Raw genomic sequence first — 15,942 nt, 5'->3', positions numbered from 1 at the left:
TTGTGCGGAAGCGGTAAATGAGTCTCACACACACGGATCCAATTTCAAATCTTGTGATCCCAATCCAAACGGGAGCTCTTCCAAATTACAACTCGACCATATGAGACACCACGTCCCAATCGTAACCTAAAGAGGTGGTGGGTGGCTAATTTTTTGCTGGTGCATGTCATGTGTCTATATATGTGTTAATGGCTGGTTTTAGTTGAGAGAGAGAGGAGATGATAGGGTTTGGGTGGCTGTTGGTCTTCACCTGTTGGAGATGAGTGGATAAGGCATGTGAGGTAAGGAAAAAAGAGAGAGAGAGAGAGAGAGAGGAGATGATAGGGTTTGGATGGCTGTTGGTCTTCACCTGTTGGAGAGGAGTGGATAAGGCATGTGAGGTAAGGAAAAAAAAATTCTTTAAAAAATAAAATAAAATGTGAGTAAGAAAAAAGATCAAAGCAAGGGCTGGGATTGTGCCACGAGAATTGGTCGGGAAAGCATAATTAAGCAAGACCCTTTGCTTTAGTTAATCAATCAACACGTGCAGCTAGCACATTCGACTGTTTACCTTTTTTAGTTTTTCTTTTGTCTTTTTCTATTTTGGTACCAACACGTGCATCTAGCACTTATATATATTCTTTCAAACTTCTTCTACTCACGCAAAGCCATTCATACAAGAAAATGTCTCTCCAAATTTTAGCATCTCAAGCTCAAAGGCCAGATGCCGTTACTGATGTTAAGCGACCTTCAGCTAATTTTACCCCAAGCATTTGGGGTGATCATTTTCTCTCTTATGCTACCACGGTAGGAAATACATATTATATGTAGAAGCGCATATTTTTCTTTAAGTTAGCAATTTCCAATAATATATACTTATATTGATTTTAATTCTAAAGTTTCAGTTGGGAATAATTTTATTGTTTTGCATCATTGCAATACCATGTAAGCTATAAATATATATACAGAGCTGTTCAGAAGGGAACGTCAGCACAGACACAAAAGTGCAGACGTCCCTCTTCCGGTCTCGATCAGGCGGCGCTGCGGTTACCGGTGCCAAACCAAGCCTCGATGTCGAGCCTCTACATGCCGTTGTAGTCGTCGATGAATAATTCGAAGTCGACCTCGATGGGCTTCCATTGATTCAAGCGAGCTCGCCGTGCACCCCTTCGATTTTGATCAGCTAAGTCTTCGTCTTAATGGTGACGCCGTCCAGGATGTCCAGAGGGTTCGTCCGGCAACCGCAGCGCCTGAAACCGTTGCCTAATCGAGGCTGGAGGAGGGACGTCTGCACTTTTGCTTCTATGCAGACATCCGCTTCTTATCCGACCTGAATACTAGTGCCGGCTTTGAGCCTAGGCAAAGAAGGCCGAGGCCCAGGCTTAGGGCCTCCATTTTAAGGGGCCTCAAAAATAATTTTAGGTTGGCCTGGAACAAAAAAAAAAAAGATATGAAGAGTTGTGTCGCTGTTACACACAAAGGAGCGACAACTCCTCTCCCTTTCTCAAATCTCAATTTAACCTTTGTTGAAGTCGAGGCCTTTATAGTTGAAACTTGAATTTAAATATTCAATCTGCAATTTCAGGCATCAAAATCAAAAGGAAATTAAGAGAAAGGAGAAGGAGAAGGGCAAAAGGCGACTAGGAAACTAGGAGAGGGCTAGTTGAAAAAGTTGAATTTAAGGATTGAAGAGTTGAATTCAGTGGCAGAACCAGGATTTAACTTCTGGGGGGTCCAAAATGTATTACAACCAAATTATTATAACATAATTTGAAAGTAAAAAAACCACAGTATAACAATAAAAAAAATTGTATATAAACAACGACTATAATCAAATAAAGCATAAAAGAGAATAGAAAAATTGAAATGGTACAAGGACTTAATTGATGATTTGATCAATGAAATAATAAATAAATAAATATAGATAAGTAAGAAAGAGAATCATATTACTGCAAAAAAAAAAAACAAAAACAAAAAAAGAGTATCGCAAAACACTATGAATGATGAAATTATACAATACTTCTATTACTTTCTGCAAATTGAGAATTTGAAAGAAAGAGATACCAATTGATTCCAATTAATATAGAGAAGCCATAGAAAACCTAGTTAATGACTTGGGGAATATTTTGATTTTGTTCTCTTATTATATTAATTCTTTATGAAATGATTACTATTATTACCTTTTTGTAACTATAAAAAAACTGATGACCACGTGGGTTGGGGGGTTGCGTACATTACAAATATAACTGGTTGGGGGGGGGGGGGGTCCAGTAGCAATTTAATTAAGAATGTATGTGCTTTAATTAATAACTAATATATAAATATGTAAGTGTGTGAAAAGGCTTTTCGGGGGGGGGGGGGGCGTCCAGACCCCGTCAGGCCGAACAGTAATTCCGCCCCTGGTTGAATTTATATTTTCTTCTAGAAAGGCAAAAAGATAAGATTATTGCGTTGAAGAAATTTTAGCTTTTTCCTTCTCTATTTGTGTTTCTGATGCACTGGCATCCATTCAATACATGTACTATTTAGTTTTTTGCTATATGCTCGAGGCTTTCTATATATGATTGTAATAAATTCATTGTCAATTTAATGAAAAAGATATCGTTGGAAAACTTGATTATGTAAATTTGATTAGTACCTTTGCATTTAAAAATGCAAGACGAGTCATATTTCAGTGATACTTTAAAATTGGGATATTGATTTTTTCCTCTTTTGTTTTGAACATTTGGTACTATTCTATGAAATTTTAATTTAATTTTTTTTTCTGGGGCCTCGAAATTATTTTCGCCTTGAGCCTCTAAACTCACAGGGCCGGCCCTACTGAACACACACACACACACACACAGATACATATATGTATATATATGTGTGTGTGTGTGTGTGTGCGCGCGCGCGTGTTTTTACGTACAACACCTTATGCGTAGCTAAAAACTCCAATAAGGCTAAAGCAAATGCATGGCCATGCATGTTAATTTAGAGCATCTGAAAATCATATAATTTTTCTTTTCTTCAATTTGCTTGTGTAGGAAGTTGACATTAAACTTGAGCAACATGTCCGAGAACTGAAAGAAGAGGTGAAAAGAATGCTAATAGACTCCTTCAAAAACCCTTCACAACAATTGGACTTGGTTGATGACATTCAACGCCTAGGCGTGTCCTATCATTTTGAAAATGAGATTGATGAAATTTTGAAACAAATTCACCACAACTACTCTTATGGTAGTGAAGATGACCTTTACACTACTGCTCTCTGTTTTCGATTGCTGAGACAACAAGGTTACAATGTTTCATGCGGTAAGTTGTTCATTTGTGTATGTATTCTAATAGCTCGCTTTATAGTGCTAAACCAAGGAAAAATAGTATATGTTATTTGATACGTATAATATTAGCATCGACATGATTTCGTAAACTCTTAGTTGAATTTCTATGCCCATGCCTGTCAATATACGGATAACAGCTTGACATGAAATTTGTCCATCTCTTTGTCTTTGTCTGTATATAGATAATATGATATATAGAGGCTCGTATAATGGATTCCCTGGTAATGCAGATATGTTCAACAAGTACATGGAAGCAAATGATCAAAAATTTAAGGCATCTCTCGTGAGTGATGTATCAGGACTATTAAGCTTGTATGAAGCCGCCCATCTTAGGATACAGGGAGAAGACATACTTGAAGAGGCTCTAGCTTTCACCACCACTCATCTTGAGTCGATCAAACACAGTTTAAGCCCTCCAATTTCGAAACAAGTAGCTCATTCCTTAATTCAGCCACTTCGGAAGGGCATCACAAGGGTGGAAGCTAGATATTACTTGTCAATCTATCATGAACGCGATTCACATAATGAGACTCTCCTGACTTTTGCAAAGTTGGATTTCAACCTGTTGCAGCAAGTCCATCAAAAGGAACTATGTGAAATTACAAGGTTAATTAACTATCAAACTACTTACATATTTACTAAATCTAAGAAATGCTATTTGGTTCTACCAATTAAATTGTTCTGTAATTTAATTGTAGGTGGTGGAAGGACTTGGACGTGAGAAACACCTTGCCGTTTATAAGAGATAGGGTTACCAAAGCTTACTTCGTCTGGGTTTTGTCAGTGTACTTCGAACCTCAATATTCCTTTGCTAGGAGGACATCATGCAAAGTCACCGCCATGACATCTATTATGGATGACATTTATGATGCCTATGGCACACTTGAAGAACTGGAGCTCTTTACTAAAGCTATTCAAAGGTTAATTTATTATTTAAATTAACTATCACTGCCCTTGTCTAAACTTGATCACCCAGCAATTGAAAGCCGATTAAAAGATACACATGGATTTACCTCAATACACATGCCCACGCACGCGCGCATACAAATCATTAAAGATAAATGTAGAGTGTTGGACTGAAATGGTTAAGTGGTTTTAGTTTTTCCTGAAACTTTTGCAGGTCATATATTATTTGAGTGACCTAGAATTAAGAGGGGTAGTCAAGATCATCAAAAACAATTTAAATAATAGATATATACATATATATATATATATATATATATATATATAATTAAGAGGGGTAGTCAAGATCATCAAAAACAATTTAAATGATACACACACACAGGGCCGTTCTAGTGAGGGATCCATTTTTTTGGTCTTTTATAGGGATAGGCATTAGACCAACTTTTCGATCATATTTTCACATCTTAACCGTTCAGTTTTTAGGTCCTAATGTATAGATCACTTATGCAAATTTTCAGCCAATTTGATGATCGTTAAGGCATCCAAAACTGCAATTTACCATTATAAACACGAACGGTTCCGGTTCGACAGATTTGGTCCGTTAATGTAAATTGCAGTTTTGGATGCCTTAATGATCACCAATTTGGCTAAAAATTTGTAGAAGTGATCTATACATTAGGACCTAAAAACTGAACGCTTAAGATGTGAAAATATGATCTAAAAGTTAGTCTAATGCCTATCTCTATAAAAAACCAAAAAAAGGAATCCCTTAGTGGAAGCCCCTTATATATATATATATATATATATATACACATGAATGGTTGATAATAAGTATCGGCATAAATACTACAAATCAACTGTTTTTTGGTTTAAGAGCTTTTTTGGGTATGTTAAAATATGCAGGGCTAACTTTTCAATTGTCTACTAATCGATTAGGTGGGACATCTGTGCCATAGATCTGTTACCTGCAGATTATATGAAAGTCTGTTATAAGGCACTGTTAGAAGTCTACACTGAAATTGAAGAAGAGCTTGCAAAGGAAAAAAAGTTGTATCGAATCCACTACGCCAGAGAAGCTGTAAGCCCCATTAGCCTAGTATTTTTTGAGTTGTAAGTCTATATACATAGTTTATGTATGTAAAATATGACTTTCGTTAGCGACGAACAAATGTTAATCGGTTGTCTCTTATATGTAGATGAAAAAGCAAGCTGAAAATTACTTCCTTGAAGCTAAATGGTTGCACCAGAAACACATACCAGGAATGGATGAATACATGACCGTAGCTTTAGTGACCACAGGCTACCCTATGCTAATAACAACATCTTTTGTTGGAATGGGAGATATTGCTACACAAGACTCCTTCGATTGGTTGGCCACTTATCCAAAGGCTGTAAAAGCGGTTGCGGTAGTTGGCCGACTCATGGATGACATAGCGGACCATAAGGTACATACCAATTGCTATATAGCAAGTCTCCACTAATTTCATCATCGATCACTTTAAGACTTTATCCTGCGTATAGTGATTGTTAATTGATATATTGTACTTAGCACGGTTCTGTATATGAGCCAGTTCCTCTGGTGCATGCATTTTTTTTCTTCTAATTACAGCAATTAAGCTTTGTATTTGAACCTAGCTAGATGATCATGTACGTCTCTGCATTTGTAGTTTGAGCAAAAGAGAGGACATGTTATAGCCTCAGCTGTAGAGTGCTACATGAAAGAATATGGTGCCACAGAAGAAGAAGCAATAATCGAATTGCGTAGGAAAGTGAGTGACGCATGGAAGGACTTAAATGAATCGTTCCTCCTCCCTAATGTTGTTCCGAGGCCATTGCTGACTCGAATTATTAACTTTGCATGTGCCACGGATGTTGTATACAAGTACGGAAACGGTTACACTACTCTGCATGATACTGTGCTCAAGGATTTTGTAATTTCTACACTTGTCCAACCCGTGCCTGTATAAACTTCATATCATGTACGTTTCCTATGTATCTTAATACATATGATGGGTTGTCGTTGTTCGGTACGAACCAAACGTACAAAAAACCTATTCAAATATAATAAAATAGAAAACATGGAGCTATATCGATCTTTCTGCCATATATTATGAGGTTTTCTCTAGAAGAATTATTCAGAATAATATACAGTTAAGTACGGAGATGCAGTCAGCAATATTGGTGGATTTTGTTTTTTTCGTTCTTTTCGTCTGAACAGCAATATTGGTGGATATATAAAAGAAAAGAAAAGAAAACATATGGGACCTGAGCATGTCAGACTCACACCACGTTGGGATTAGATACCCTCAAACAAACCAGCCATCAATTCCAACTCAGAATGAGGCTATGTATAGCTACCATTTCATCCATTAAATTTGAACCTCCCCCCTTTTGTTTCATAAAACTGACCAGATGGGTTTTGTTCCCGATGATACTCAATTGCTGGCTAGGTTTCCCCAGTTTCCCGTTTAGAGCCTCTGGTTTTATATATCATCTCCTATAAATGATTTCCGATTGTGTTGATTATTTAGGAAGATTACAAACCAGAAGATGAGGAAGACGATGGTGAGAAAAGCTGGGTGGGTCTTAAGCTTAGGCTGCTTGGGAATGGGATCGGGTTCCGCCACCTCTTCTAATTAATTTACTTTCTTTGTTGTTTTTGTAACCATCACTTGATCAATTTTGATGGTTAGCTCTTTGTTTTTGATGGATAGCATAGTTTGCTTTTGATTACATGAGGGAGGCATTTGTACGTTTTGAGTGAATGAGTATTGACCAATGTGGGTTGTCAATTTTTTTGATGTCTGTACAATTCCTGGGAAATTCTCATTGCTCTAGAATCCCAGGGAGAGGAGGTCATTAAAACTCTTTTTAATCCCATTTTTAACAAACCCTGGGAATTCTCACTTTGCTTATATTTGAACATTTGCCTTACATATGCCAAGTTATAGGGGTTGCTAGCTTGCTCCCAGAGCTGCAATCAAAATCAAAGGTAAGCTTGTTTCCTCTTTTTATGCAAAATCAGAGAGATGGGTTTGAGTGCCGCTTATGGCTAGATTACTGAATTTGTGGGACTGTGAATCAACCTATAGGTTAGAAAATTTTGATTCATTGGATCTTTTAGGAATCAAACATCAGTGTGCACATTAGATGTTTGAATAAATGCTCCAAATGCAATTTTTTGGCAAATGTCTCATGCATTTTACCTGTTTGAATAGGTTCACTTCCAACAATGGCTAATTCTTGTGGTTTTGTGTTTTGTGACTTCCGTGGGGATATGCTGTCTTTGACTGCAACTGCATATGTGAAACCCAGCCAATTACCCTTGTGCAAAATTTCAGCAACCTATGCAACTTAGAGCTTTATTTGCATGCGTAGTTTTAAACATTTGCTCTAGAGACATGAGAACATTTCTACATGATAATAGGTCGAATGTGTCCTACTATATGTTGCTGCGCAAAGTGGTTACAAAGCTCTTGCTTGTAAATGATTTTGCTGCAGTTCAGTTTTTGCTACAGAAAGCATGTAGTTTTTTTTATTTATTTATTTTTTATCTTAGACGAATGATATATATATGGCTGCGTTTGGGGGGGCTTTTTTGCTCCCCTGCTTATAAGCACCTCGACCTTTCGCGTTTGGTAAACTAGCTTCTCCTCTACTTTTTCCAGAAGCCACCGCTTCTTTGATGGAAAAGCCAAAGCCGCGAGTGCCCTGCTTCTGAAAGCAGGAGATGGCTTTTGGAAATACCGGTTTCTATCCTCTCTTTGTTTCAGCAATTACACAATACCGATTTCTCTTCCGTGTTCAATTCGAAGCCTCGCACAGACGCATAATTTCTCTCGCTCATTGCCTTCACCTCGCCTCTCATCCGTGTTCGAAACCAAAGCCTCAATCCTTGATTGCTGGATGCTGGGAAATTTGATTCACGGTTAGTATCTATTTCAGTTTCAATTTCTTTGAAAAAGAGGTATTATAGGTTGATTTGGGTTTCAATTCAGTTTTGAACCTATTACAGGTTGATTTCAGTTTCAGTTTCACTTTTGTATCTATTACAGTTTCAGTTCGTGTAATTGGGTACTGAATCAATGGGGGTTTAGGTTGATTTGGGACTGTGATTTGGGCACTGATCTCAACATGATGGTTATGCAATAGTTATAGATTGGAATTATGTTTCTCTCTATGCTGCAAGATTAGATTTAGAATTGTAGATTGGAATTTACTCCATGTTCTCACTCTCTGCAGCAATATTTATATGTAATGTATGCTTATTTGAGTTAAAGACTGTTATTTGCGTTTAGGACCAGATTATTAATTTGGTGCGAGAGTGAATGAGAAAAGATTAGGACAAAATGTGTAATATGATTTATACACACAGATATGTGATGTTATGGTTAACTTGTGGATCATTGAAGAGACCATGTATATGAGATGAGTGAAAAGGAAATCAACATATTTTTGTAGGAGGCTTTACTTGTTAGACTAGAAATGTGGATTGTAAGCTTGAAACAATACCGTTCCTTTGGTTCATTCTTTTCCCAGGAAGCATCTTTAAGAACTCCAAACTTTTGAGTTCTTATCAAGTTCCACTAGTGAAGAATTTTGACATCCAGAGATCATAGTTAGTGCCATCAGTAATACGTATCATTCTGAGGAGTTCTCTATTGTTTTGTATGATGGTGGTGGGGTGGACTTTCACTAGAATTCAAATAAGTTTACAATCTCAGAGAAGTTTTGTAAGGATTTAGTGTCACATTTTTATGAAGTTTATGAACATTATGCGAGAATTTGGATACCATTTTTGGCACTATATATACATGCCTTTGGTTACGCTTGTTCCTTCATTCTGTAGTTCTCTTGATAATATTGCATTCACTGCAGAGGCAAGTAATAAGAACCAAAAGTGTTGAATACATGCCATTTACTTTTGTCTTCATTCTTAACACTTTGTGCTATCACATGGTTCTTCTACAGACTTTTCACAAAGAATTACTAAATTGAAGTAAGTGGTATAATTACCATCTCTTTTTCTGTTTCTTTATCTGATGCTACTTAAGAATGTCTTTATTGTTAATTGAAGAAAACCTAGCTAGCTATTAATCAACCTGAGATGGTTACCATATTGTAGTGAAGGATTGAATGATTGAATCTTTGTGAATGTGAATGAGTGATTTTTGTATGAAGTAGCTTTGATCATTAACGTAGTAATGTCCTAGGTAAATAGCAAGTAGTGTCCTTTGATCATTATTGCTTGTTCTGTACTGGTGATAGGGATATCTTGTTCTGTGGACAATGAGTTGTTAGGAAATAATACATTTCTGGATAAAGGTAATGAACAGCCGGGCTAGTTACATGCAGACCTTGTTTTTGTGATTGATGAGAAGCCCCATGACGTTTACAAGAGAGGTAGCAGTTTACAAGACCTTGTTTATATTCTAGGCTATAGTGGTGTAAGCTGTATTTTTATATGTCAAGCTGCACTATTAGAAATGCTGGCAGTTTGAATAAGTGTTGTTTCAATATATTTGATATATTGTACTGACTCTACTGAGTGATCCCACTCCATTCTTTGTTGAATATTACATCCATAAATTCAAAATGTAACTTCTTGTTCTTGGTATTTTCTTGATGAACACAATTTTTCCTGTTGTATCAGTTCGCCTTAAACACAAACACTATTAACTGTAAAGCTTCATACTTTGAGACAGTTGAAGTAGCATCTAAGGGGAACAATTAGAATTTAGAAAGTTAATGATTACTTTGCCATTACTCAAAGCATATGGCATAACCAAATATTACAAAACTCTTGAAAGCAATTAGATAATGAGACAACGACAACTTCATTTTGGTCTCAGAAATATTCAACCACGTTCTTGGTTTTGTTTTAAGGTAAAAAAAAGCATTCATGTCCAAATGAGTTATTATGATATTTTTTGTGGTTACTTGATGGCTTGATGCCAATCAGAAATCAATTTTATTAATGTTACTAATATATTTGTATAACTTATTTTTAAAATTGTCCAATATTAATCATATGATCACCATAATTTATAAAAATTGAAAGTTAATAAAAATTTATAAGGACATAATAAAGATTAAAAATGATAACAAGAGCAATTGAACAACATTGTATTACCAAACAATCAAGGCAAAATAATCTTTCATGTCTAAATTGGTCATTCTACAAACAAAAAGCACAAGCCAGTTTTGAGCTTACCAAACACTTTGCCAGTGCTTTTGCTACTAACAGCACTTATAAAAAGCCAGTTTACCAAACACTCAGCTGCTTTGCTTTTCAGCTACTTATTCTCAGAAATAAGTAGAAGCCAGCTTTTCTTAAAAGCACAGCCCTACCAAACACACCCATATCCTCTAAGTAGCGGTAAAGCTCATTAATAGGGGGCATTTCACGCACGACGACCCCTCCTCCTCCGGGCACACAGAAGGCAGATGGCACTTATAAGTTATAACAATAAATATGGACAGCTTGGAACAGGGGATACAGCAACGAGATCACAACACATTTCTGTCCATAGGCTTTTTAGTCTTACTTCCGGGTCTGTATGTCCTATTTGTTTTTGTTCATTTCTTTTAGTCCTTTGTACTTGTTCAGCACCACTGTGATTTGTTTGCCTTCTCAAATAGTATTATCCACTGATGTGTGAAATATGTGTTCTGCAAACCTTATTTTACACCATCATAATTTTCTCGTCTTATGTAGAAGTTTTAGAATCTTTGTGGACCATATTATACTAATAAAAACATGCTACAGCAAGTACAAATTGGCAACATGTGCTGGATTGGTCTAAAAAGGTTGCTTTAGTCATTAGTTAGCGGTGGGATATCTACAGAACTGCAACTACGTAAGCAATTGCTACTGTTAGACCGTGTTCTTTGGCATTCATTTAGCACATAACAAAGTGCTTAAAGATTGGAAACATCTTTACGACTTTACCACATAGACACGTTTGAACACTTAATCATTGCAAATGTTGCTATTGTTCCTCTAGATCTCAAGATGAATCGACTAAATTAGTCATTCTTTTAAGTTTATTTTGGCCTTGGAAGCTAGTCATATAAAAATCAGACAATATCTGTGTCATACATGACCCAGCTCATTCTGTCACTTCTATGTTGTAAAAGCTGCATGTAAATTTCTTGTGAAACGATAATGATGATGTAGCTATGCTTGTTGTGACTTACGACCTTATACCATTTGAAGAAACAGAAGATGTAACTTAGGTATTCACAAAGTATTTTTTATGAGCTTTCCTGAATTAGTAGTAACCTGTTCTTGCATGTGAGGCTGAATTAGACTTCCTTGTCTGTGAAGTCACTTTTGCAGCCAGGAGATATTGATATAATGGCATCAATCACAATTTGAGATCAATTTGCTATATTTAGCTTTCCTGCGTTGTTAACTTTGTACTGTAGTTGGGTAAATGAGATAACCATATTTCCTCCATTGTCAATATAAATGAGATGTGGGAAAGTATTCCTTTCCTTATTTTCCTCCAAGTTGGGTTGTTTAACTATAACATAAGTATGTTATGAAATTTAAGTTTTCGTTTCTTTCTCCATTTATATGTTCTTCTATTTTGTGTTTGCTAGTTTTGTCTAGCATTTTATGGATATGAGCTTGGGCCTTGGGTTATCTTTCCTTTTATGGTTTGTGAACTCATCCGTCCCTGGATGTTTATGTGCATTGAGTTCATTTTATTTTTTCACAATAGACTAATAATACAGATGATATGTTAACTTATGATTTCGTTATTAGTTGATGCATTCGTGTTTTTGAATTGATACATCAATTTCTTCTTGCTTTTGCTGCAGTTACTTGAGATCTCTTATTGTTACTTGCCCTTGTTGACAATTTGCCCTCGAGTTACATTAAAAGTTCGGAAGGAGAAAATGTAGTGTCGCAAACAAATTGAGATTAATAGCCATGTTGGGATGCATATGATGTAAAACGGCTCCAATCCAAAAGTGAATTTTGGGAAAGCAAATTCCAACCAAATTCCGTCATGTCAATTTTGTATTGTTTTACCGCTCAAAGTAAAAGCCTTTCTTGGAATGTTCATGTTTAATTGTGGTCCAAGGCTACCCTGCTTACAAGCACAAACCTTGTACAGAAATCCATATATAGAATTCCTTAATATTGTTGTGGATCTATTCCTTGCATGTAAATAGAATTGTGTGAGAGTTCCTTGTAGAAATCATGTTTAAATTACTTGCATTGTATAGAACTTGTGTATAAATTACTTCCTTGCATATAGACATGTATAAACTCAACGTAATAGTATGACCAAAAGTTGAATTTGCACACTTTCAGATAATATGTAATTGCATTTGGAGGTAAAAAACTTCAATTCTAGTACACGTTACAGATAAACATTGTCTAAAGAGGAAATTAGCATTATTTTGCTTATCCTAACTTCAAAGTTAGTGCTAGTACTTGATATCACCAGATTAAAGCGTGTGTATATATATATATATATATATATATATATATATATATATATATATATACTGAATATTAGACAAACGGGGACTAGGCTTCAATCATGTTGATAACTTGATGTTGAATTCGGTGTGTAACATTCCCATCAAATTTCTGAAAAACTTCCACTCTTCATTTCTAGTCCGGTGATGACAAGAGCTCTGGATTTGGTCACCATGTCATCTCTTTACAATGTGTTTCAACATCCAGATTCCTCCAATGCCAAAAAAAAAAAAAAGGCTTTCAATTCCAGTCTGCCTCTTTTCCCTCTCGTATGGATCATTCATTCGATGCTAACTTTTTTCGTCTTCAAGGAAGGTACAAGGAAGTCTTCTCCTTCCAAATGATAGAAAGACAGATACCAATGTCAATATAGTCAATTTAAAATCATCTGAGAGAGAGAAAGAGATAGCAGATACCATGTCAATTTAAAATTATCACAGGATAAAAATATCTCAATTTAGGTCCAAGTTCCAATCATGAGATGAAGTAACTATTTTGTTTGACCTTGCACTCTAATCTATCCCAGCAAAATTGGTCACACTATGAATCAACCACCAGTATATTAGTTGTGTGCAATGACCTTGCAATCAATGACAACAGATATACCAAACAATCCTTCAACAAAGTAGACTAGATTAGCAGTAAGAGAAAAGGTAACGAGTTATTTTAATAGGAATGTCTGCCTGTAGCAATTGCAAATTCTCAATGAGTGTGCATGAGATATAAGCTTAGATAACCAGACAAAATTTGTAATAAGCTTAGATGCATGTATTGACTAGCTTCTTAGGTGGAATACTTATTCTTAGTTCTTTTCCTGTGTTATTTTACGAGTCCCATCCACCTAGCTAACAATTAACCTAGAATGAAATTCTATAGCGAAGAGAAAACATGCATTAATGTTTATAGCTGCATATCTAAATGGAGATGATCATCACTTTTCTAAGTGCCTCGAACAAGAGATGGTATTTCTAGTGTATTTTGTTCTGCACTAATCTATTAAACTATTTAAAAACTGGTCTTATCAAAACCAACAGAGAAGTGCGCTGAACAGAAAGCAAAAAACTGAAGACAGACAAATGGTAGCACAAAGTATGTGCAATATACTACTTACATAGCCAAGAAGAAAAGCAGAACAATAAGAGGCTCATCAGCTGAAGATGATGGGTTTGGCATTCATGAATACCCATCATCATTTGACTGATGGGTTTGGCATCACTTGAATAACATTCATTTTGGGTTTGTTTAGGATTAGAAATATAAAAGTAATAAACAAGAGGATCATCTCAGCTGAAAATTTAAGTCAGCTTGTTCCAAACAAAGTGAAGAAGAGCCATAAAAACCAAGAGAGATTGGGTGATGTATGGGATCAAAGCTGTATATAGGCCAACACAGTTATAAATATACACCAGAACTCTATGAAATACAATTCATTGGCTCATCAGCTCAACCGCCCAACTTTACTACTTTTGACTCATAAACCCCACAGTTGGTGGCTTCAAATTGCCAAAGCTGCTTGATCTAAACCTACTAAGGCTTGGTTTCAGTCAGCAAAGCTCACTATCACTCAAGAGCAGTCACCTCAATTTTATAAACCTTTTCATCCATTTGCCTACTACAAAGTCCAAAATAATGGAGATCGTTTTGACATGTAAGTATCACATCATAACCAAACTCTGTAACTGTAAAGCAAAACTCTATCTGGAAATTTGTATTATGCAAGTCATAATATCAGCATATAGTATAGAAGAAGAAGCAAAACAGAAGAAATCATTAGTTATTCTCAGGACTAGACTCTGGCACATAAATTTCTATATATTCCGAATCTCTACAAAATCTTCTTGTAAACAGATCCCAGCCAAGTAGCCAACAACCAACTCAGAGACATAAAGACAGTACATGGTTTCCAACTGCATACCTCAAGTTGTTCATGAAGCCGATTTTGGAGTTCTACCTGCAACCGCAATGCCTCAGTAATACCCATACTGCTCCTGCAGGTACACAGGAAAAAGTTTCAAGTTCATTACAATTTAATAGCTCACAGATAAACCAGTAGACAGATTGGTGAAATGTTTTTTCAGTAGCTACCAATACTTTGAATTTGCATATTCGAATTCAAAAATTTCTCCAACCAATTAACGAAAATATGGTAATAACAACCAGTAACTAGAGCTGTTCAAAAACTTTTAGCTTTCTTATATAAAATTGTTTGGTCCTACAAGCGGGACAGTCTCTCAATTAATCGGGCGACGCTGAATGTTGCACAATACATAAAACTTTTATAATAGACATAGCAATGGTTTCGAAATACAGAACATAAAAGAGGAAAAAAAAAAGTTTTGAAATAAAAGTAAGATACATAATCTTCAATTTTCTAGGTGAGAAAAAATAGAGACATTTTGCTATTCAAACTGATTCCAAAGTAAAAAACTAAACATGGGTTTGTAACTTTCCGCAAGAAATTACAAACCTTAATATCAATATCACTGCAAACGTGCAAGCCACAAAAGCCCAATTTGAGATCAAGCCATTTTCACAGATAGAATAAGCAAATTTGGTGAAAAAGGAATACCGCAATAAAAACACCAAGAAAGGTTAACACTCCAAAGCAACCTTAGAAGCACTAGTGAAGAAATAGCAGGGAGATTTGGTAAAGTAGCACTTATCTCATTTAGCACCTGCAGTCACAAGCAGTCACCTGTGAACACACGTAATTTCATATATTAGAAACTAACACCGACCCAGAATATACTAGTAAGAAACCATAGATAGGTCTAGTCTTGCATTCTCAAGCAATTTCCAAATCTGAAACAAGTATTTAAAGATCATGAATTTACAGCAGAAGGATCCAATTCACAACCAATTGATGCTTGGTTTCGAAGAAGATGAATTTGTGTTTTTCAATTCGTTCTTATAAGCAAGCAACATATATATATATATATATATATATATATATATATATATATATATATATATATATATACAGTCCGTCTCAGATGCGGACGTCCGTACCGAGCGGACGGTGCGGATTTCCTATTTTCGACCACTTTTCGGCCACATTTTTACATCTTAACCGTTCAGTTTTTAGGTCCTAGTGTATAGATCACCTCTACAAAATTTCAGCCAATTTGGTGATCGTTAAGGCATCCAAAACTGCAATTTACCATTATAAATACGAACGGTTCCGGTTCAACAGATTCGGTCCGTTCGTGTAAAATGCAGTTTTGGATGCCTTAACGATCA

At 35.8% G+C, this 15,942-nt stretch overlaps 1 protein-coding gene and 2 long non-coding RNA genes across 4 annotated transcripts; 2 read left to right on the top strand and 1 right to left on the bottom strand.

The window, feature by feature from the left end:
• Positions 1-413: 413 nt before the first annotated feature.
• On the top strand, positions 414-6,232 carry LOC112170354 ((-)-germacrene D synthase). Its single transcript, XM_024307613.2, has 7 exons — positions 414-786; positions 3,006-3,273; positions 3,530-3,905; positions 3,998-4,219; positions 5,139-5,280; positions 5,399-5,647; positions 5,870-6,232. The coding sequence occupies exons 1-7, from the start codon at positions 664-666 to the stop codon at positions 6,167-6,169; spliced, it is 1,680 nt and encodes a 559-aa protein (XP_024163381.1). The 5' UTR covers positions 414-663; the 3' UTR covers positions 6,170-6,232.
• Positions 6,233-6,466: 234 nt separating this feature from the next.
• Positions 6,467-9,819, top strand: LOC121050188. 2 transcript variants are annotated; one of them, XR_005802300.1, is made up of 2 exons: positions 6,467-8,130; positions 9,471-9,819. It is a non-coding gene; the product is annotated as an uncharacterized LOC121050188 (long non-coding RNA). The 2 variants fall into 2 exon arrangements; XR_005802301.1 differs by having other exon boundaries at positions 8,742-9,819.
• A 3,188-nt stretch (positions 9,820-13,007) lies between these two features.
• On the bottom strand, positions 13,008-15,607 carry LOC112169508. The gene is made up of 3 exons (XR_002924699.2): positions 15,537-15,607; positions 14,618-15,397; positions 13,008-13,035 (listed from the first exon to the last, which is right to left on the bottom strand). It is a non-coding gene; the product is annotated as an uncharacterized LOC112169508 (long non-coding RNA).
• Positions 15,608-15,942: the final 335 nt, after the last annotated feature.

This window comes from Rosa chinensis, chromosome 6 (assembly GCF_002994745.2).
Source record: "Rosa chinensis cultivar Old Blush chromosome 6, RchiOBHm-V2, whole genome shotgun sequence".
NCBI classification, from domain to species: Eukaryota; Viridiplantae; Streptophyta; class Magnoliopsida; order Rosales; family Rosaceae; genus Rosa; species Rosa chinensis.
The sequence above is the reverse complement of the archived record's forward strand: the minus strand, read 5'-3'. Positions and strand labels throughout refer to the sequence as shown.